The sequence below is a fragment of the Marmota marmota genome, unplaced genomic scaffold, assembly GCF_001458135.2.
Source record: "Marmota marmota marmota unplaced genomic scaffold, marMar, whole genome shotgun sequence".
NCBI lineage: Eukaryota > Metazoa > Chordata > Mammalia > Rodentia > Sciuridae > Marmota > Marmota marmota.
Window position 1 is genome coordinate 3,138,424 of NW_025999869.1, and position 23,380 is coordinate 3,161,803.

A 23,380-nucleotide genomic window follows, 5' to 3' on the forward strand; every position below is an offset into this window, starting at 1 on the left:
GCTGTTCCATTGTGGTTTTGAGGTCTGCTCTGCTGTCTGGGAGGAAACCAGTGCAATTGCTGATGGTCCACGTGACCCTTTCTCGCCTGGTGCCCTCAGTTAGAAAGGGGCCTTCTGGACTCAGGCAAGCCTGAGTTCCAGTTCTGGCACCCTCCCTAACCGCTGTGTGACTTTGGGCAAGTGGACTGACCTCTCTGAACATCTGCTGGTAACATGGGGTGGAAAACAGGCTGCGCTCCGTAGGGTTTCCTAGAAGCAGAGCGCTGGGGATGCAGCCAGTGGTCACGAGGTGCTGGTCCCCAGCTGGGGAACAGCTCCTCCCTCCAGATACCGAGCTGTTGTCTCCTTGTGCAGAAAGCCTCCGCACACAAGGAACAGGACCCTTACCACCCCTTGCCCCGCAGAGGGCTGAGGGGCTGTGGCCTGTGACAGAATCCTGTCTCTGTCCAGTGCCTACCACATACCAGGCTCGTGCTGGGCCTTTGGGTGTGAACCAAGACCCCTCCTGGGCTTTTCCTCCCACGTCTCCCAGCCTGAGTCCAATTCCTGGCCCTGTCACTTGCTGCTGTGTGACCTCAGGCAAGCCAGTCGCCCTCTCTGACTCTCCAGAAATATACCCTAAGGGAAGCACTTAGTGTCCTGCACAGTAAGACTGACACATGGGCTCATTTTGGTCCTTCCTGGTTGCCTGGAGCGGGCTCCTGGGCCATCTTGACCCGTGCACCCTGGGTACGGGCTCCTGGGCCATCTTGACCCGTGCGCCCTGGGTACGGTCGGGGCTGTGGTCTCTGTGGCTACACAGGGGAGGCGGCCACCTGAGGTCTGGCCCGGCTCCTGCCCGCCTTGCCGGGCTCCTCCGAAGCTGGCACCCCCAGGATCTCAGCGAGGCCCGAGTGCCTGCCCTGGAGGCTTTCCTAGAAAGCCGGCCCGGGCGCCGCTGCCAGCACCTCTGCTTGCCATTGGAAGCTCCCGGTGCTGCCCGGGCCAGATGTGTGGAGAGGTGTGAGCTGGCCGCGGCGCCCAGCTGCGGTGCTCGCCAGTGTGGCCACCCGGCTGCATCTGAGTGCGGGCGCTCGGCCACCAGCCGCCGTGAGCACAGACCTGTGTTCGAGGCCGTGTCACGGAGTCCCAGGGTGACACTCCTGACTCCTCTTAACTCGCCCCGTGTCACGAGGTGTGAGTCGCCCGCGGGGACAGTGGCTGAGTCAGGCAGAGCCTGGGTCTCATCTCCACAAAGCCGATTCCTGGTGGCTCTGGAGCTTTTGGCGGGCAGTGTGCCCGGGCAGCTGTCAGGCCTGCGTCCTCGGTCCCCTGCCAGCCCTGCTGCTGTTCTCCCCGTTGCTCAGATGGAGAGAGCAAGGTCGGAGCCTGGGGGACTGTCCCCGCCGCGTCCGGCCACAGAGCCCCTCCGTGTCCGGGCTCCAGAGCGCCCTGCTGTCAGGTTCCTGTCGATGGCTGTAGCAGTGAGGGCTGGTTTGGTTCTTTACCTTCCGAGCAGAGTGGCCCTGCTCCTGGTGTTGTGTTCCCTGACGCCAGGTTCCATGGGGACTGCTGTGGACAGTGCCCGCCTCAGGGGAACGCCCGCCCTCCTGCCACCCTGGGGTGGGATGGGCCTCCTGGAGGAGCGGAGCGGCTCCTGCGTCTTCTCCGCTGCTCCGTCGCTGGCTCAGAGCAGCCCTGGAGGGACGGGGACTCCTCCAGGTCGGGCCAGGCCTGCCTTTCCCTGTGACCAGGCCAACTCTGATGCCGGGCCCCTTGGCAGCTGAGCTCTGCATTCGGCCATTTCAGGAGTGGTGTCGCTGTCCGGGCAGAGAGCCCTTGAGCCAGGTCCTGTGACGGTGGACCGTGTGGGACTGTTTGCCTGTCTATTTGTATGGGCTTTTTGCCTGTCTGACTGCCTGTCTGTCTGTCTGCCTGTCTGTTTGCCCACCCCAGTCATCTCCCCTATCATGGTCAGGAGGCACCGAGGGGCAGGGGGTGAAGGAGGCAGACCTGGCCCTGTCCTGGGAGGGCACCAGCAGAGTGGGTGGCAGCAGAGTAGCCACAGACTCTGGGCTGCACCAGACCCACACGCAGGGGCCTCGCAGGCAGGGGGAGGGGACTCCTGACCAGCACAGAGGAGTGGATCTAAGCGCAGGAGGGAGAGAAGGTGCCCACCAGAGGCAGGGCGTGTGCTGGGTCTAGGCAAGGGCAGCTGGCCCTGATGGGCCCCCAGGCCCCACGTGCTGCTCGCTGTCCTCCTTGGCCATGGGCATCACCCAGCCCCTGGTAAGGAGCCGGTACGCAGTGGGTCTCCTGATGCATGTGCCACGTGGGCAAATGACGGGAGAGCGTGGCATGGGGAGCTCGCCCCTCTCCTGGCTGCTGCCCCCTGGCCTGCCCACTGCACCTGTGCACAGTGGACCAGCATCCCCAGCCCCGCCTGCCCCACCTTGCCATGTGCCACGTGGACCAAGAACGGCCGGACACAGCCCTGGCTCCCAGGGGCCTGCCTGATCCGAGCACCACACACTCGAGTCTGGGCCCCGATCCAAGCATTCACTTAATTGAAAAAAAAAAAAAACTGGAAAAAGAGAGAACTGGGCAGCCGGCCATCCCAGTGGGTCACTTGCCGTCGCGCCTGAGCCTGGTGATTCCTACCGCTGATGTGGGCAGGAGAGCTGCAGCCTGGCTGGGGGTGGGGGTGTCCCAGGCCTGTGGACCGGGGTCTGGCCTTGGGCGCCCACCCCCAGCTGCTCTGCTGGGCAGGTGCCACAGGTCCTCGCGTCACGTCCTCCTCCCCCGCCTGAGGCCTCCGCCTTCCTGCAGCTGGAGGGGCGCCAGGTGTGCGGGAAAGCCCCCAGCACAGACCAGCACGCTGCGGGCAAGGCCACTGCACAGGGACATCGTAGCAACCCCCACCCCCGGCCACCTCCCCAATCCCGGGTTCCTTCCCAAAGGCCCGAGCTGGGCAGCGGTCTCTCCAGGAGGAAATTCAATGTGCTTCCATTTAAAAGAGGAATCCGCGATTCTCAGCACTTCCGGTGGCCGGGCTGCTGTGGGCTGTTGGGAATCAGACAAATCGCAGGGTGTTGCAGCTCCAGCAGAGGTGGCAGTCTGACCTACACAGGCAGATGCTGGGCGGACCGAGGGGACCAGGCCCGGGCCCGGGAGGAGCTGCGCCTGCTTCCCGTTAGCCAGGGCCTTGCCCTCCTCCCTCCTGGGCTGCGGCCGCTGCTCCCCCTTCTCGCTTGCTTCTCCCCCACCTGGGCCTGCACGTCCACCTCGGCCCGTGGCCAGGTCAGCGCACTGCTGCATTAGCAGGCTCTGCCTGGGACCTGCCAGCCCAGAAACAGCCAGGTGGGAGCTTCGAGGGTGGGGGTCCCAACCGTCTATTAAAGATGGTGTCTGATGCCGGGGTCTGTCGGGCCCCGGACACCCCTGGATGTGTTCCCCAAGACTCTCCGCAGGAAATGGGTCCATCTGCATCTTTTTGCTTTTAGATAACTTTTCTGATTGACAAACGTAAGGTGTGTGCCCGGGGAGAACAGCGTGCTGTTCAGTCCTGGGTGACGCCTGTGCCCATGGTGTAGGGTCACATTGGGTAATGAGCCTGGCCGTGGCCTTTAGCACTGGCCACTGCTTTGTGGTGAGAACCTTCAGAACCTCCTGGCTATCTTGAAATCTGCAGCATCCCTCTGCTGTGCCCTACAACACCAGAGCAACTCCTCCCTGAGGGACATGGCACCCCTCTCCAGCCTCCTGCCTCACCCCAGCCTCTGGTGGCCCCAGCCTCCTGCCTGCCCGGCCTTTTCACCGAACATGGTGGCCATGGGTGCTGATGTTGAAGTTGCCAAGCAGGATGCCCTGGGGGGCCCAGGCCAGTGACCACCACGGACCTGTTCGGCCCACACAGAAGCCAGCCCCCTACTGTACTTAGAGACTGGGGTCCTCCTCCCTCCATCAGGAAAGGGCCATGTCTTGTCTCCAGAATGAACAGCAGTACCCGAGGGAGGGCCACAAGCCTTCCCCTCCCAAGGGGAGCCTCAGCTTCTGGTTTGACCTCCTCCCTAGTGGCTGGGAGGCTCAGAGGTCTCTGGCCTCAAATCCCTAACTATAAAAGAAAGACCAGACATTCACACATTCCCGTCTCGCCTGAGGCACGCAGGGCAGGCCTGTGGGCAGTGGAGCCCAGGCCCTGACTCTGTCTCCGTTAAATGGTCCCCTGGTGTCCGATGATGGCGTGCCGGCTGCAGGGTCCACCTCTGCCATATGCAGAGGAGCTAAAAGCGGAGCTCTAAAAGTGCTGTGGAAACCAGGGTGGACACCCAGACGCCTGCCCACTTAGCCTGTGTGGGATTCTGGAGCTTCTCAGAGGCCAGCTGGCCTCAGTCAACTCCAGAGCTGTCCAGATTCAGTGTTCTTTAGGTGGGTCCTCGCATAGGAGGCCAGAGGGGCACGGGGAACTTGCAAGAAAATCCAGACACTTGCAAAAGTCGAAAGTGTCCGCAGCTAAGAGCCTAGCCCTAAGCAAGTCACTACGAGGGGTTGACCAGATCAGGAATGTGGTGGGCGCATGGCCACTTAGCACTGGCCCCCCACAGCAGACACTGAGCCATGCCCGTGGTCCCCTCGGCCCTGCGGGAGGCACCCTGCCCACCTGTGCCCTCTCTTCAGGGTTCTCTGCTGCCACCCAGATCATTCCCACCAGCTCCGTAGAGCCAGGGGGCTTCTGCCCGAACAGAGGTGTCCATGGCACCGTGGCCACAGGCTCCAGGAAGAGGGAGGTGGCCAGCAAGGCCACGCATGCCTCCTGTGCTCTTGGCCCTTGCCCCAGCTAGGCCCGAGGGAAGTGGCATTCCAAGGCAGGAGACAGCCCGCGCCGATCTCCTCCTGAGGAGCTCGGCCGCCCAGGGATCCTCTCCCCCTTACGGAAGGAGCCAAGCGAGTGTAGGAGGCACTGTCCCCACCAAAATCAAACACTGCCAGTGCACCCCGAGTGGGATACCTATCACGCCACCCCTCAGCAGCCTTCTAGTTGGCATCGTGGGGAGATTCAGCCAGACCTAGACACTCTGGGAACCCACCGGACAGGTTTGCCCTCAGGGATTTTATCAGCAGGGCAGAAGCCCCTTCTCATGCTCCGAGTCCACACGGCGGAAACCTGTGAGGTCACTGTGCTCCGGGGCCAGGCACAGCTGTTTCGCATCGTCCTGGCAGGGGCAGCCTGTCTGGGGGCCCTGGGCCTTTGCAAGAGCTGCAGCCGCAGCCGGGATCTGGGTTAGTGGGTGGCAGGAGCAAGGCTGTCTGACCCCCTGGGGCTTTGGTGATCTTGCTGAGGCCTCTTGCTGCCTTTGGCTTTGCCCAGGCCTGGCCCCTCCTGCCTCTCAGGGGCCGCTCAGCTTGATTCTGGCTTCAGTCTTTACTCCTGGCAGAACTGACCCCCCTGACTGGCGCTTGGAAATGGAGCCCAAATTCCTGGTGCTTAGTGGGGCCTCGGTGCGCTGGCCTGGGGTTGGACCTGCCACGGGAGGTGAGGGTGAAGGACGGGACGAGTCACAGAGCATTTCCCTTCAAGTCCCAGTGTGAGCAGAGATTCTGACCAACATTTCTTCCATTTCTGGAGCTTTACAAAAGTTCTCGTTCAGTCCTGTCGGTGGCCTGTGGGTGGGAAGGACCGGCGTCCAACACGGGGGCGTGAAGAGGCTGAGGTCTCACCCCAGCTCCATGAGCTCAGGGGCCTGTCTTCCTGCACCCCACCGTGTCCCCAGCCTGTGAATGTCCTCCTACCCCACCCTGGAGAGCCCTCTGCCCTCAGCTGAACCAGGCCCGGGGCCTGAGCCAGGGCCCAGTGAAGACACGGCTGGGGCTCCTAAGACATCGTCCCCAGACTGGTTCTTCTGGTCCTAGGAGGTGATGTTCTTTTCTCTGGTTAGAAATAGACTGCTCCTGACTTAGGACGGGTTGACTTGCCATTCGACTGTAAATCACACTAAAAATTCCAAATTTGGACCTTTTCCCAGGCTAGCTGTGCCGTCCAACACCCTCGTGACGCTAGGCGGTCCAGAGAGCCACGGCCCAGTCAGCCCCACAGTCATGAGGGGAATGACAAAGTCACGCAGTGTGTGTCACGAGCGATCATTATTGACTCCGTCTGAGGCGCAGTTAGATGCAATCAAGCCTATTTTATTAATGTCCATCACACTCCAGATACACATCTTAATTCTAAGTCCCAACTGAGTCTACACCCAAGGGGCCCAGACGCTCACCTGTGACGTGTCTTAAGTCCAGGTCCCTGGAATACCACCCGGGCCAGGGGAGTGTGGTGCGGGGTGGCGGGGGGAGGGACAAAAGTGGCAGAGGTCTCAGTCTCTCTGTCCGGTTCCCTGCCGCCCCCCAGAAGTCTGGGTTTTCAAGTCCGAGTTCAATTGTGCTTGCAACTGATAACTGGGTGGGGTCCGGGGTGGACGCCCTGGGGTGGACTTGCACACCACTCCCTTAGGCCTGAGCTCTGCAGTCACATCCTTGTGTTGCTCGCAGCCTTCTACCCATCGCACACTGATTGGTCCCGTCACATTCCTGGTGCTCCTATCAGTGTGACATCCGGCAAGGGGGTGGGTTCGCTGGGCACGGCCCCATTGCAGGTGGAGGAGCAGCTGTACCCGCCACAACTCTAGAAGTACAGAAGGCATCGAGGTCAGAGTCCTCAAGGTCCTGTGTAGCCTGCCGCCCTGCCATGAACCTCGGGCCTGCACACACATCCGGACACGGCACGGTCGGCGACCTGTGTGGGAAGACACGTATCTGCTCGGGTTCATTTATAGCCCCAAGTGAGCACTTGTGACACTCTCATGAGTGCCCACTGGCTCTAAACAAGTGTCCTCCTCCTGGTCCCTTCAGGGCCATTGTCACCAGTGCACTCTAATGACACAGACTCGCAGGTGTCACGGCAGCCGTGGGAACGTGCATACGGCTTACACCACAGCCCGGCCCTCCCCGCATCCCTGCCACTCTCAGATCATCTTTGTCCTCCTAGATTCGCACGTGAGGAGACACTTGCGACACTTTTCTTCCTGAGTCTGGCTCCTTTGCTCAACATGGGGCTCTCCGGCTTCCCCACTTCCCTGCAGATGCCTGGTCTTATCTCCGGCATGCGCCTTCCCGATTTTCTTTCCAGGCCTGGGGTTGACCCCAGGGGCCCCCACATGCTGGGCAAGTGCTCTTCTCTCCACCAAGCTCCCTCTGGAGCCCTGGTTAGAATCTCATCGGAGGCAGGGTCTTGCTGAGTTCCCCTGACTGGCCTTGAACTTGCAGTCCTCCCGCCTCAGCCCCGAGTAGCTGAGATTGCAGTGTGACTCTGCCAGCTCCTCCTCCTCCTCCTCCTCCTCCTTTTCCCTTGGTACCAGGGATTGAACCCAGGGTGCTCAGCTACTGAGCCGCATCCCCTGCCCTTTTTATTTTTCATTTTGAGACAGGGTCTCACTGAGTTGCTGAGGCTGCTGTGAAGTCGTAATCCTCCTGCCTCAGCCCCCGAGCTCCTGGGATCACAGCCAGGGCACCCAGCCTAGCTCATTCTTCTGTATGTCTGATGATGCTCTGGTTTCCTTTATCCATGATGTGCTGATGATGCCTTGGCTCATGCCGTAACCTGGCCATTGAGCGCGCTGTGAGGGACGTGGCTGTGCAGGTGTCTCTGGGGTGCCCTGGCTCTAATTCCCTGAAGCACACCCCCCAACAGTGTCGTCTGGTGGTTTTCTGTTTTGTTCTGCTTTTGGTGACTGCCAGCCGTTCTGACTGGAGTGAGTCAGAGCCTCGGTGCAGTTTTGATTTGTGTTTCCCAGACGGTGAAAGAGGCTGGGCATTTTTCATGTATTTGTTGGCCGTCCCTACTTCCTCTTTGGGGAATCACCTGTTCAGTTCATCTGCCCACTGATCGAATCGTCTGTGTTTTGGTTTTCAGTTTCCTGAGTTCTTCACGTGTTCTGGACATTGAGCCTCTTCTGGAAGAGCTGAGCAGGGACGGCCCCCTGCAGGCCATCCCTCCACTCTGCTGATAGCCTCCTGGGCTGGCAGACGCTCCTCAGCTGGCCGGCCCCACTTGTCCATCTCAGTCCTTGCTGTTGTGTCCCGAGCTGTTGAGTCCTCTTCAGGAAGTCCTTGTCTGGCCCGTGTCCTGAAGTGCTTCCCTGTGTTCCCCAGCAGTTTTGGAGTTTCAGGTCTTAATCTCTAGGTCTTTGACTCCTCTGGAGAGATTGGGACCTGGCTTCCTTCTGCCTAAGGAGCTGCAGCACTCTTGGCCAGGAGGCTCTTGCTCCAGCCTGTTTCTGGCACCTTGGCCCCAAGTCGATGGCTGTGGCTGAGTGGGCCTATCTCCATGTCTGTTCCGTAGGTCACGTGCCCGTTGCTCTATGGTGGGTTTTGCAGTCAGGCCCTGTGATGGCCTTAGCATTGCCCTTTTTGCTCGGGATTGATTGCTTCAGCTACTCAGGGCCTTTGATCTTCCCCGTGAATTTCAGGATTACTTTTCTAGATCTGTGAGTGGTGTCCTTGGTCCTTCAGTGGGGCTCGCACTGAATCCATAGGTTGCTTTCGGTAGCATGCCATTTTTCAGCACCCCGCCAGCCCACCACAGGGTGGGTGGGGCTGCCGTCCTCCAGGTGGCTCTCGTTCCGTCTTCAGCTTTGTGATTCTCATAGTCGAGGTCTTCCACCTCCTTGGTCAGGGTTAATCCTCTGTGTTTTTTTAAGTTCCTGATTTCTTTCTTAGGAAGTTCATTGTTGGTGTACAGAAAAGCCACTGGTTTCCCTGTGTTGATTCTGTGGTCTGCTATACTAATTTGCTAAATTTATCAGATCTACTGTGCCATTATTTTTTGCACTTTTGGGCTTTTTGTTGGTGGTTTGTGATTTACGATGGCCCCTGCACAGTGCTCAGGTGCCGTCTGGGTTCCTGATGGGCCCCACATGTGTGTGAGAGAGAAGCCTGGTTCAGGCACGAGTCCTGGAGCCACGGCCGTGAGCTCAGAGTTTGAGGATGCACAGTGCGTATTAAATAGGGCTCCTTGCACAGAAACACATATGCAAGAAAGCTGCGTAGGATCACATGATGCAAATGAGCAGGAATCGTAGGACCGCGACCCTGCATCTCTCCAGGGGTAATGATGGAGCATCTGTCAATCAGTATTCTTGGTGACACTGTAGAAAGTGAGTGCTGGGAATCATGAGAGGTAGGGGTGTGAGTGTGTGTGTGTGCATGTGCCTAGATGTTTGTGTAGGGTGAGTTTAATTATATGCCGCTGTTCCTTGGTCTCTGTTGGGATTGGGTCCATGAGCCTCGAAGCTATCAAAGTCCTCAATGCTCAGATGAAAGAATGTAGTATTTACACACAATCTTCGTGCTTTGACCCACCCCCGCAGGGCTTGTGGTCCCTAAGGTCAGTGTCGGTGCTGTGTCAGTTCTTGCCATCTTGTGTCAAGAGAGTAAGGACAGTATTTTCCGTCTGCAGAGGTGGACCCTGCGGACACACAGGGCCAGCCGTGATGCGTTTGAGGTGGAGAGTCCATTGTGTCCCTGGTGAACTTTCCTCGTAGGTCAGAATTGTCTTAGTTGCACAAAAGCCCTCAATGCACCAAAAGGGGAATGAGGCAGAAAGCCCAGGCCCTTGTCATGCACCATAGAAGCCACAAGCTTGGGTGACACACGATCCCCATCCTTGATTCTGTCAGATCCCGGGTCTGTCCGGGGAAGGGGAAGAAGCCGGTCTTGTCAGCCCAGTTCACAAAGACACTGGGACGGGAGGGGGACAGTGACATGGCCGCGTCCTCACTGATGGGCAGGGCAGCATGGCTCTGCCCGCGGGGACTCTAAGGCGGCCAGGTGCCACCCCTGGGCTGCCACCCCCCACACTTGACGCCACTTCATCCTTGGCACCAGTCTGACCCTGCAGTTGGTACCCTCCTTCTGAGGGGGCAGCTGGGCTCGGAGAGGGCCAGGAGCCTGCAGCCCACCTCGTCAGGGCTGCCGTGGAGACTGGGTCTGCCCTGGGCCTTGAGCTCCCTGGGTTCCCAGGACCAAGGACCCTGGCTCCCTTCGTTTTGTGGGTGGGTCATTGTCACGGGGCAGATTCTGGAATCCCAGGAGTCCGAGGTGGAGGAGCTGGCGTCTGGACACCCCTGGCGGGAGGACGAGGGCAGGAGAGTCGGAGAGCCACCAAACTCCGTCTTAATACGCCTGGTGTTGACACTGTCTGTCCCTCCCCGCAGGTCTACATCATCCGCGTCACGTGGTCCAGCGGCTCCACCGAGGCCATTTACCGGCGCTACAGCAAGTTCTTCGACCTGCAGGTGAGGACTCGGGTCCTGCTGGGCTGCGAGTGGGCAGGGGTTCCTTGGTCACTGTGCACTGTGGCTGGAGGGTCTGGACTCTCTGCTTCCTAGACTTAGACATGCGTCACTTCCCCCGTCGGCACCGTGCCTCATGCTCTGTGCTCTGAGAGGCAGCGCTGTGGTCTGTTGCAGGAGGACCGGGGCCTCCCCATGTGGCTCTGCAGCGCCATCTTGACCTGGGTTTTGAATGCCAATTCATTTGCTGGTGAGCTCAGCTTGTTGGGTGCAGCTGGGCTCTTGGGGCCACTGGGCTCTGAGTCCAGCCCCATCTCTGGCCCACCTCAGCCTCTCCCTCCACACTCAGCTCCTGAAATGCCCCGTGTTCCCTGACCCGCCCTCGCCGGGCCTTTGTACCTGCAGAGCCTCACCTGGAACATTCCCAGCCCCTCCTGAGCTTGACTTGGGCAGCTCCTCAGGGCACTCGTCCTCTGGAAAGCCTGTCTGACTCTCCCCAGCCAGCAAGAGCCACCTGCGCCCCACGGGCCTGCGGGCTTCTCTGTGTTGACTGCCTGTCTGGGGGCCCAGTGTCCCCAGTGATGTTCCCCTCTAGACGACAGCAGTCATGGGCAGAGGCATAGTCATGGGCAGAGGTACATCTGCCCCAGCCTGTCTCTGTGATGTTCTACTCAATGCCCAGCAGGCAGTGTTTGGTGGACGGATGGACGGATGAGTCAGTGGACCAACACCACGTGCACCTGTGGTCTCAGCGTCCCCCATCCCAGGAGGGCAGAGCAATCCTGACCTCTGGGCCAGCAGCGCCATCTCAGCCAGGAAGGCAGGCAACTCAGAGCAGGTGTGAGAAGCGCTGGCCCTCAGGTCAGGCTGGGACAGAGCTCTTTAAGAAGCGTCTGCCTCAGGGGTGAGGGCCGGGGGAGCTTGCCCAGCTTTCTGTCTGCTGCAGAGAGGCGAGGTCTTCCCTCCAGTGTGTCACTCAGGACACTTCTGTTTTGAGTGGCAGAACCAACTCAGATTTGCCAGAGTGAGCGGGAGGGCTTTAGACTGGTGTAGCTGAATGACCTAGCAGCACGGGGCTCCTGGGCTTCAGGCACGCATCAGGAGCTCCCACAGCGTTCGCCTGCCTCTCCCTCCTTCCACACTCCCTCTTCTGCCATGTAGGCCTCGTGCTCAGACCCCTGGAGCTGCGAAGTGGCTCCCGCAGCTGCAGCACACACTGGGTACGAGGGAGAAGTAAAGGTCACATCTCAGAGGCCCAGCAAGCGCGCCGTGTGTCCCAGGCTTATCTCCACCCAGTCAGCATGAGAGAGTGGTTGGACAGCCAGCTTCCCTGAGTCCCTGGAGTCCCAGGGTGTGGACTGAGACCTGGACAGAGGTGGCTCCAGACACAGCCATGATCAGAGGTTAGGTAGCTGGGCACCAGAGGACAGGCCCCGGCCCTTCCCCATCTTGTCCCTTCTCCTCGTGGGTCTCTGGCAGCTCAGGTGATGTTAATGGCAGACATCCTTGCTCCTGAGAATGTCACACAGACAGCTTTCAGAGCCCGTGTCCTACCCAGGAGGGGAGGAAGGATGTGCTGGTCATGGGTTTCTCCAGCACCATTGGGCAATCCTGCCTCCTTCAGAAGACCCCGGACGTGCAGCATCCCACAAAGCAGTTGAGATGCCAGTTGCTTAGCGATTTAAGATGGAGTGAACTCGGTTTTGTTCAGCAGCGAGCAGCCAGACCAGACATCATGATTCTCTTCTGCTCTGCTGCAAGCATCAGGTAAATATAACAACGAAGAGGACCCGTGGTCGTGATGCTGGGGTGCCATCTAAAATGACGTGGCGGGACCAAACCCCAAGGCCAGAGGCCCGGGCCCAGGGTCAGCCCTGCACAGACGCGCCTTGCCCAGTGACGTGCCGGGGAGGGCTGAGCCAGGGTCTGACCGCAGCTCTTCCTGACCCTGGCCCCCGGCTCCCCGCCAGCCCTGACTCAACTTTATTCCGACCAGAACTTGAAAGTTAGGTTTCTTCCCAGCTCAGCATAATTGGTGGCAGTTGGGGGTTTGCCGTCACGTAAATGGCTGCCCAGCCCTCTGGCCCCACCGCAGCACTGTCCTCCAGAGGCCGCGCCCAGCCAAGCCGGCTTTAAGGAGTCCCAGATGGGCAGCCGCGGCGGAGAGTCACGGGATTTCTGGGGTCCTCGTCACCCTGGGAACAGCCTTCCCCACCCACAGGGAAGCAGACGAGGTCAGCCGGGGCCGCAGCTGTTCCTCATGATGGGCGGGAGGCAGCCCAGAGGGGCCACGACGCCCCGTAGATGATTTCATGATTCCGCCACCCTCCTCCCCTCTGGCCCCGCGCCTTGGTGTTTCCAGAAGTAACTTGGCTCAGAGAGAGTGGGGGGGGGGCCGAGGCCTCGCCGAGGGGCAGCCTGGCCAGCGTGTTGTGATGGAAAAGCAGAGGGTTCAGTCAGGAGGCCCGGGCCCAGCCGCCCACTAGCTGTGTGGCCTTGGGCACCCCCTTAACCCCTCTGTGCCTGATGGCAGCAGAAGCAGCTGGCATTTCCAGAGCACTGGATGAGGGACCCATTCTGCTCGATATCTAGATGTAGCTACTCATTTAACCCTCGTGACAAGCTTGTCACATTACACAGACGGGGATCTAAACAGCCTGGCAGCCCCTCCGTCTGCGGCCCAGAAAGGTGCCCTCATTTGCCCAAGGTCACGCAGCTGGTGAGTGTCAGAACTACTCAGACTTGGGGCTGGATGGGTGACCCCAGAGTCCACCCTCTTGGCCACGTTGGTCCCCACTGCTGCATCCCAAGGTTCTGATGAGTTAAAATTGACAGTTGTGTCCAGGAGAGGCCGAGACCAGACACAGCAGATAGCCAGGAGTCACCAGGGGCTGGGAGGGGGACAGGGAGACCCTGCTTACGGGACCTTGGGGGTAATGAAATGTTCTAGACGCAGATGCCAGGCCTCATGTGTGGACATGTGGATATACTAAAGACCACCGCTCGCTTCTAGAGGGTGACTTTAGGGTACGCAGCGTCCCCATTCTCTGTGCGGTGACGGTGTACACACAGGCTCTCCCGCTCTCCCACCAGCGGTGTCTGCTGTTGGGACTGGCGGTGGGCGCGGTGGCTGCTGGGAGTTAGCTGCAGGCAGAGTGGGTGGTGGTGCAGGTTGTTAAGATCCTGGGCATTGGAACGAGGAGGACTAGGCTTTGATCCAGACCCTCCCTTCCTAGCTGCCTCGAGGTCCTGATTTAGTCAGAACCATCCCGGGGCAGATGACGGGAGCCCAGTCGAGGTGGGTTATTCAGACAGCACCTTCATTACCCGGTGGACTGAGAAATCCTGGGGCCCTTGGCTTCAGGTGTGGCCCAACCCAAGGGTCCTTGGCTTCAGGTGAGGACCAGCATGTGTAGGAGGGCTTGTCTTCCTCCACTGTTGATTTTCTCATGCCCAGGCCAGGAGGGACAGCATGGTGGCAGCCACAGCTCTGGGCTCTAGCTAACAGACCAGCACAATGATGTCAGGGAACAGAGAAGCCCCTCCCCAGCAACTGGAGCAAATCTTATTGGCTCATCTTGGGTCACATGATCAGGTCATCAGGGTCAGCCAGGGACTGAAACAGAGTCAGCTTCCTGCCTTGCCGATGTGCCTAGACCCAAGGGTGGACATCAGGGATTCCCCAGTGGACATCAGGGAAATAGGCGGTAGGTGACAGAAAACCATAAATTGTCCTCTCTCCCTACAGGACGGGCAGCGTCTACTCTGCAGAGGGTGCTTCTGCCCAGACCATGAGTCTTTGCAAACAAGCCTTAGACATGCGAGGACCACTTTGCCCTTTGCCATGTAACCTTTGACCTCTGTTGGTCAGAGGTCTGTTGTACCCCCAGGTCATGACCATCGGTGAAGCCAGGGCCTCCCTCACACAAGGCAGCTAAAAATTTGCTGACCTAGACCCTGGACTGGCACGGGGACCTGATGAGCTTCTACTTTCTGAAGCTCTCTGTGCAGTGGGGACGTATTACCCCAGTAGAGCCAGGTCAGGGTGCTCCCAGGGGGCCTCTGACCACCTTCACCAGGTCAGGGTGCTCCCAGGTGATCTCTTGACACCTCTCATCAGCGGCCTTCTTAGAGGACTGGCCTCCTGGTGGAGGTGCAACCTGAACCAGTCTTGACAGTGGATAGGGAGTTGGCCTCCACCTAGTGGGTAGGACACTCCCAGCAGGGCGGCTGGAGTCTGAGCTGGGCTTCTGCAGAGCGGGTGGGACACAACCACTGCGTCACTCTGTTTGCCAGGGAGCGCTCTCTGGGGCGGAGCGCCAGCTGCATCTGTAGCAGGAGCACACCTAGGGGAAGTCCCTGCATGGGGTCCAGAGAGGCCCTGCAGCCCCCTGCTGCCCCCATGCCACGCCGCAGGGCAGCGGGCAGGCCAGGGCACAGGTGCAGCTGTCTGGAGGGCATCAGATCCATCACACGGCGCAGCTGCCTCTTGGTCTGTGCCTTCCTCCCATGGGGCACAGAGAGGCCTGTCCCCAGTCATTCAGCCAGCGTCATGTCCTGTCTCACTGGGAACAGGACTGAGAGCCTAGTTGTCCCAAGCCCTCAAGAGTGTGACAGTCCCCAGTGCACCTTTTGGAGGGTTTTCTTCTGTCGCTCTGGGGGCGGGCATGGGGCTGGCAGGACCCGTTCTTCCTCAGCAGGCAGCTTGGCCCTGCTGGGCGAGTCCCAGAGACCCGGCCAACACCAGCCTGAGGCGCTGGGGCCACATCTGTCCCCAAACCGCCTTTCCTTGAGTCAGATGCGCTCTCCTCCCAGACAGCCCTTCTGAGATGGGAGGTGCCACCAGCCCTCGGTGCTCCCTGGAGGGAAGTCTTCGTCCCCTGGAAGTCCCTGCCTTAGTGAGGGCGCAGAGCTAAGCCAACACATGGTCGTCTTTTTCCACCCTCTGTGCGATTCCTTCTTTCTGAAACAGCAAGAGACCTGATGGCCTTGGACAGTGGCGTCTGGACGCACAGCCAGGCCTTGGTGTGGCTCCCTGGCAGCTTCTCTTCTCCTGGGCGGCGGCTGACCAAGCCAGCGCAGCACGTTTTGAAATTCTGCTCTTCTGTTGCAAGAGCTGCTTTTCGAGTGCTCGGAAGCTCTGGGGACCAGTGGCCACGTGCTGGAGGGTGCAGACGAGGCCAGCCCTTGGCTCCCTAGCCACGCTCACCTGGGCCAGAGCGAGTCAGAACAGGCCGAGGGTGGCTTCCCAAGACCAGTCCCTGGGGGGACTCTGGATGGGCACTCAGGGGAGCCCCAATCTGGGAGTGGTCATCTGGATGCGTGGGTAGGGAGCCATGCATTCTTTAAAAACACGTTTCCCCTGATGGTGTCTCCGCACTATCTCCACAAACGGATCCGCGGAGGGAGAAGCACTTAGAGCAGCAGGACCCACAGTCTGCAGGCCCTGCCCCCGAGGCCAGCGGATCCCCGTGCCCTGCCCACAGGCTAGGGCCTGGAACTGACCTCAGTTCCGCTGGGTTTCGTGTTCATATGACCCTCTGAGGCCTCCTCAGAGTGACCTCGGGGAAGGTGAATGGGCCTCAGGCAGAGGTGCTGGGCCGGTTGCACCCCTGCTGCACCCCATGACCCTGGGAAGGCCACTGCCCTCTCTGCTCCCCTCGCCCTCACCTGCGACTTGGGACCTAGGGTCCGTTTCCTGGGCTTGCTGCAAAGGTCAGATGAACTCGTGTGTGAGTTGCTCGTCGATGGCTGCCCAGTGTAGCAGTGGTCACTGAGCACCATTCTGTGTGAGTGATCTGAATATCATTCATCAGGGTTACTTGGCAACATCTCTTGAAGCTGCTGCCCCAAAACGTGTCTCTGTTGCAATCATTCATTAGCCTTTTTAAAAAATTAATCAACTTTATGTTTTAGAGTTGCTTTAGGTTCATAGCAAAGTCCACTGGAAAGTGCAGAGCATTCCCGTATCCCTGCCCCCTTACAGTGCCCCCACTATCAGTATCTGGTTCTCCCAATTTTTATTGAGTTCCTACTATGTGCTGGTGTTGAAGAGCTCTTGAACTCCAGAGAGGAAGCCTGCCTCTTCCAGACAGGGCCCTGAGTGGCCTCACCAGTCTCTGAAGGACAGTGGACCAAGTATTACCTGTCACCACGCAGGACAGAATAGGGCCAGTGATTGAAAGCTACAAGTAAAACCACAGGCTACAGGGCTGGGAGGGTTTGCCCAGCACCCCTGAGGCCCTGCATGCCGCCCTCGGCACAGGGAAAAACCCACAGCTGAGGTGTCGAGCCAGGCTGCTGGCCAAGCCCGTACCTCCTGGCAGCCCTGCGATGCCCTGCCAGGCCGAGGCTGGCCACCTCTCCGGGGCCAGGAGTTAAACAGCTCAGAAGGGCAGGGACCCAGCCTGAGAAAACCAACCAGCTTCTTCATAACTGTCTCATAGCACCAAGAGTGGGGCGGTGACCGTGGCACATGAGTGTCAATCTCTGGCCCTTCTGCCTTGTTGGCCACTGCCTGGGCAGATTTCTTCCTGGATATTAATGTCCATGCTCAGGGTGTGCCCTGAGGACTTCATGAGGGCGTGTGTGTGTGAGTGTATGTGTGGGTGGGTGGGTGTGAGTGTGTGTGGTGCTGGGGATCGTACCCAGGACCTCACGAATGCTAGGCAAGCACGCTACCACTGAGCCACGTGGCCAGCCAGGGCCTGAAGACCTAGTGCATGCCTGGCTAGGGCTGATGCTCAGTGGAGCCTTCTGTTCCACCTGGGGAACTGCTGTTCCTTCCAAAAGGCCTGCAATTAACTAACCTCATTTCTCCCCGACTTTTCCAAGCTGCTTTGATTCTATCAGAGAGAGACAGATCTGGAGAGACAGAGTGACCTTTTCCTTGAAATGCAAGGACAGGCACATTTTTCACCTGCCAAACATTACTTAGGGAGGCTTAGGACTCCCTCACCGTCTGCTTTGACTTCTTGACCCATGTACTAGTCAGGATAGCTCAGGATATGCTGCTATAACAAGTGACCTCACGAGACAACTGGGCGTATTGTTGGATCTTACTCCAGCAACATGGCCATCAGAGGTGTTGGGGACTCTGGACCCTCCCTTCAGGACCCCAGCTGGCAGAGAAGTCATTCTCAGGAGTGTGGCCAGTCCCCCTGGCAGAGGGAAACAGAAAATGGTAAATAGGTACCAGTTAGTAATCTCCACCTTTGCACAGAGGGAATCAGTGGCAGACCCTTGGGTTTGGGATACTGGGTGAGGTGATCCACATTCACGCCTCAGGGCACTGAAAGGCTTCCATGTGTCACAGTCTGTCCCCATTCCTGCTTCTCCCCACCCATCCCATGGTGCCTCCAACACTACCTGCAGTTACCAGTGTACAGCTCAGTCTCCTCCAGACCCTGTGTCTTCACTGCCCACACGTCCAGCCCGGCCAGGCCCGATGCTGTCTGCTGAGCCACTGGGCAGCTCTTGGGTCCGGCGGACATGATCATAGGCCTAACCAGTCCTGTTGTGGTTTGTTCTTCAACACAACCTGGCCGCTCTAGGAAGCGGGATGATTCCCGTCCCTGAAAATTCTGGGGCCTCTGAGGGTGCTGTTTGCATGTCCTTCAAATCCCAGGGCAGGAAGCCCCAGGGAAACCAAGAAAGGTCCTGCAGCCCCGAGCCTTCACAGTCTGCAGCTTGGATGTAAAGAATGGTTTGGGGGCCCCAGACCAGCTGGAGTGGCCTTCTCCGTGGGGTCTGAAAAGCTGGACAGAGCAAACTCTGGGTCTCACGTAATTCCTTTGAAAGGTCAGAGGCGCACGGATTGTGCTCCGAGAGGTCTGAGGTTTGGTGTTCTCTACCCTCAGATGCAGATGTTGGACAAGTTTCCCATGGAAGGAGGGCAGAAGGACCCCAAGCAGCGCATCATCCCCTTTCTGCCAGGTAGGCCACCTGCACCATCGGAGGGGACGCCGGGGCCACAGAGCAGCTCCAGGCCTCTCAGGGCGGCTCGCAAGCTCCTCCTCCGTCATCAGGGAACACTGTCCCACTGACCAGAGTGCCTGGGACATGGGCCCCACACACCGTTTCCTAGGCCCACGACTGGGCCTCACGTCCACCTCCAAACGGGAATGGCCGACGGCGCTGCCCTGGAGCGCGGCTCCCTGCTTGGCTGCCGGGCTCTTTTCTGCTCCGCATCTCAGACGCAGCTCAACAGCCCTGAGCGACCCCATTCACCCCTCACAGCTCAGCAGGCGGCGACCAGGCTGGCTCCTGGGTTCTCTGTTTAGGGCCTTAGGAGGCCAACGTCCAGGTGTCGGCTGGGCTGAGGCATGACCTGGGGTCTGGGGAACACACGGCCCACCTCGGTCACCTTGTGGCACATCCCGCTTGCCTGTGGGCTGTCTGCTGACCCTCGGTGTCTCTCTGTCCTCGTTGGGCCCACCACAGGGCAGCAAGTCTTTGCTGTGCTTCAGATCCCTTCGACGTCCCCGTCTGCCAGTTGGAGAGCGCTGTCCGCCTAGAGGGCTTGAGCCATTTATTGACTGTCCAGGACGGGCCAGTTGCTGGACACCTTCAGTCCCCAGCCACCCTGCAGGGCAGGCATTCCTGAGCCCAGAGCACAGATTAGGAAACTGAGGCTCAGAAGAGGGCAGAGCTGGGGTTCAGACGCAGGTGGGCCTGGCTGGCCACGGAGGTCACACCTGCACTTGGGCCACCTGGCCCCACTCCCAGGACCCCCTACTCACTACCTCTTTTTTTTGAAGGGCACGAGGTTTCCCTGTTTTGTCCAGGCTGCTCTCAAATCCTGGGCTCAGGAGACCTTCCTCTGTGTTCAGCCTCCCAGTGGCTAGGGCTACAGGCCACCGTGGGGCCTCACCTCCTCTGAGTGACAGCTGTTGAGTTTTATCTCTTCATTCACAAGTTAGAGCTGATAAAGGGACTTCAGTGATGGGACAGGAGGTGTAAATGCATGGAGGTGGCCAGGGGACATTGGCCAGTTGTCATTGACTCTCATGATTGTTTCTACACACAGATGGTCAGCAGCGGTCACACCCCAGTCACAGGGGTTACAGCTAAAGGGCTGCATAGGTCTCCTTCTTATTTCAGACGAGGAAACTGCCACTGGGTCACATGAGCATCCGTCCTCCCGACCCTCCGTCCAGGGAGCCAGTGGTCTTCAGAGGCCAGCAGCCTGGGCAGGTGTAGAGACAGGGCTGGACGGTTTGCCCGGCCCCCTACTGGGAGCGGCGTTGCCTGAAGCTCACACCGTCTAGTCCCACCCCACCCTGGGGAAGCCCACGGAGCAGGCGCATCTGACAGACAGGCCTCCAGCCTGTGGCTTAGAGCAGGGCCAGGCCCGCTGGGCCTCAGTTTCCACTGCTTTAAGGCTGAGCCTTGGCTTCACGAGGCTCAACTCGTGGCTGGGGTAGGTTCCCCGTAGACAGGGTCCTGGGACGTTCCTTAGAGATTCTATGGCAGCCTGTGTTGGGGCTATCCTTAAGTGACCAAGACCTTGAATGGTAAGTGACTTTCAAGTTAAACTGGGCTCTGAATACAGGGATTTCTTCAAGAAAGGAAAGGAAAGAGTCAGCGCTTTTTTCCTGCATGAAAAGCAAAAGCAGCTCTGGAAAAGCTCCCCAAGAAGAGGACTGGCCTGGCCCCCAGCTGGCCCTCTCCCAGCTCTAGAGCTTTGGTGGTTACGTAAGCCTGTCCCACCCAAGAATTAGCCAAGACACTGCTCTCCACGACTTGGCCCCTTTGTCCCCGCTCAAGGCACCCCTTGTAGCTTGCAGAGGTCCCCTTGGGCCCCAGAACCCTGGCACGTCCCTTCTGAGCCCATCTCCTGCTCCTCCCAGAGGCCCGGGCCCAGGGCAGGGGAGCACAGTCCCCTCTCCTTGGGGTCACTTTCTGTGCAGACTGCCATGTCAGCAGGACAAAGGCAAGTCTCATGTGAGCACAAAGGCCGGGGGAGGGGCCAGCCCCAGTTTCCATCCCAGCAGGAGCCCAGAGCCAACTTGGCAGAGGAGGCCGCTTGAAAAATAAGAAGTACAGTTTGGCTTCCTCCACCAAGCGGAGTCCTCGCCCCAGAACACCCTTTCCACGCCAGCGAGGCAGCAGGCGCCCCTCCTCCCAGAGCCACACGGACGCAGCAGGGGCCGCTGCCCCTCAGGCCCTCCACCAGGGAGGTGCTGGCCCAGGAGGCTCTGGCCGCAGGGCCCTGCCCCTGTCCTGCACACCACTCTGCTGTGGGGAAGGGCCCTTGGCCTGCCAGAGGCTGGGCTCAAGCAGTCGGGGGCAGAGGAAGATCACATGCTCTTAATTGCAAAGTGCCACGCAGCGTCCTCCAGATTGCTTCAAAGAAAGAAAAACCAGTCATGAGTCCTTTGTGTGCACCTACTAAGGGCCAGCCCTGTGCCGGGAGTGTCCTAGACCAAGTGTCCTTCCAAGAACAAGGGCTGCTTTCCCATCTTACAGAGGAGACAGAGGCTCTGAGAGGACCACACTCCTCAAGGCCTCAGCAGCAGAGGCTGGGATGGGCCTGTGGCCTCCCCAGCAGGCCCTGTCCCATGCCCTTGCTGGGACTGGAGTGGAGCTTTTGTCCTGTGTCACACGCCCAGGGAACCCTGGAGATGCCTGGGGTTTCTGTCCTGAGCCGTGGGTAGATCCTCAGCCCTGAGTTTTTTTTATTGTTTTTTTTTTTTTTTCTTTTTTGTAGCTGTGATGGACACAGTACCTTCATTTTATTCATTCATTTTTATGTGGTGCTGAGGGTCCAGCCCAGGGCCTCACACATGCGAGCCAAGCGCTCTGCCGCTGAGCCCCCGCCCCAGCCCCACCTTGAGTTCCTAAGTGGTCAGTGACCTGGGGACGAGCTTGTTTTTCTCCAGGGGCCAGCAGTGGCCCCGTGCTGGTTGTCAGGGTCTGAGCCTGTGCACAAGCTGTCAGCAAGAGGCCTGGTCACCGCCCTCTCCATCTCCTGGGCCACAGTGTGGGCCAAAATGGAGCCACACTCTTTGGGGCGGGGTGTCCCCCCTGCCTGGAGATACACGGGAGGGCACTTGGCACGCAGGTTCCCCACACGATCCTGGTTTCTCCCAAAGGTGGGGACACTCCTAGGGGTTCTGGATGGCAAGAGTCCCACCCACGGGGACCAGTGAGATGGGGAGTGGGTCCTTGGTGGTCACAGTGAGGGCCCTGGCTGGGCCTGGGTCTGAGCCTAGGGTACTGGACCTTCTGCAGGGTGGGGGCCTGAGGAAGCCACCACAACTCCATGCCCCCCGTCCCTAGGAGGCTGGCCCTCAGGATCCTTCCACGCATTTCCTCCTGAATTCTTACCAGGAGGCACGGGTGTGCCAGGGAGGCGCAGGAGCATGAAAGAGTGTGAAGTTTGGGGACCGGCAGGCAGGACAGAGGGGGATGGTGGGGAGGGGCTGGACTGTCAGGTTGTGCAGCCCTGGGCCGTCCCCTGGGCTGTCCCCTGGGCCACTCGCCCAGAACCCGCCCACAGGTCACGGTCCTCGGTCAGCGCAGGTGGGGGCCTCCTTCACGGCTGCCCCCGCCTCCCTCCATCAAAACTCGCTGAGGTGAGGCCCCGAGAGACAGGTGCTGCGTGTCCTCAGGGACAGGGAGGCTGAGAGGCTGGTCCGCAGGACAGAGTAGGAAGATGGCCAAAGACCGTGAGGCAGAGGGGAGAGGCTGGGGAGCCAGGGACCGCAAGGATGACTTCCCCCACGTTCTGTGGTACAGAAGGACCTGCACGTCTCAAAAACACTGTTGGAGAGGACCTTGCACACTCCTAGGGCAGGTGTCTGGGGTGGTGAGTGGGCCAGGGACCTGCTCTGTCCCCAGCTCGTCTGCATGTGTGGAAATGTCACACCGTCCCCCATAAACATGTATAGTTACCACGTGTCAATAAAAATGTGTTTATAAAACTTCCTCAAAACTTCCTGTTAACCCGTTCCCCAGTCCCGTACCAGAGCTGCCAATGGGGCGTTGGGGACACTGACAGGGTTACCAAGCCAGGTCGAGCACAGGCAGGCAGCCCCCACAGCCCACCCAGGACACCCTCCGGGCTGCACGGCACCTCACGGCTGCCTGATGCTCAGCGCACTCTCCCCTCCTGCAGGCAAGATCCTGTTCCGGAGAAGCCACGTCCGGGATGTGGCCGTCAAGCGCCTGGTACCAATTGACGAGTACTGCAAGGTAAGGCTGAGAGCACACGGCCTGTTTAGTTTGTTTTTCTTTTCTGGCTACAAGATACTTGTTATGAAAATTTTTGTACAATTGGAAGAAAATGTAAAGTAACTAGAGGGAAAAATCACCCATGATCCCTCAGCCCAGAAGAATCTATCAAGGGTTTTATATGCGTCTGTGCCATTTTTCCTTTGTGTGAGTGACTCTTTGTGGTGTTGAGACCATCCTGTGTGTATACTTTTTTCTGCTCTTCATCTGTTTACTTTGTGACATAAGAATTTCCTCATATAATAGAAATCCCCTTGAGCCTACTTTTTTTTTTTTTTCACTTTCAACATCCTTTGATTTAACTGGAGTTAATTCCATGGTCTCATAACACCGAGTGTGTCATTTTGAAGTCCCTTCTATCTTAGCAACTCAGAGCAATTCTTGCCAATCCATGAAGTTCTCTAAGTTGTCACTTTTAGCAACATTCAGGCATACACAGATAACATGTATGCACGCCAAAGTGTCTTTTTTTTTTTAATATTTTTTTTTATTTTTTATTGTTGGTTGTTCAAAACATTACATAGTTCTTGATATATCATATTTCACACTTTGATTCAAGTGGGTTATGAGCTCCCATTTTTACCCCATATACAGATTGCAGAATCACATCAGTTACACATCCATTGATTTACATATTGCCATACTAGTGTCTGTTGTGTTCTGCTGCCTTTCCTATCCTCTACTATCCCCCCTCCCCTCCCCTCCCCTCGCCTCTTCTCTCTCTGCCCCCTCTACTGACATTCATTTGTCCCCCTTGGATTATTTTTCCCTTTCCCCTCACTTCCTCTTGTATGTACTTTTGTATAACTCTGAGGGTCTCCTTC

At 58.6% G+C, this 23,380-nt stretch overlaps 1 protein-coding gene across 1 annotated transcript in view; it reads left to right on the top strand.

The window, feature by feature from the left end:
• Positions 1–3,801: 3,801 nt before the first annotated feature.
• Positions 3,802–23,380, top strand: part of Sh3pxd2b (SH3 and PX domains 2B) — a 55,701-nt gene continuing 36,122 nt past the window's right edge. The window contains exons 1-7 of the mRNA XM_048814824.1: positions 3,802–3,859; positions 5,074–5,259; positions 5,348–5,512; positions 8,369–8,390; positions 9,926–10,322; positions 18,179–18,254; positions 22,441–22,517. Of these exons, the coding sequence (XP_048670781.1) occupies positions 3,802–3,859; positions 5,074–5,259; positions 5,348–5,512; positions 8,369–8,390; positions 9,926–10,322; positions 18,179–18,254; positions 22,441–22,517 (981 nt within the window). The remainder of the gene's footprint in view (positions 3,860–5,073; positions 5,260–5,347; positions 5,513–8,368; positions 8,391–9,925; positions 10,323–18,178; positions 18,255–22,440; positions 22,518–23,380) is intronic.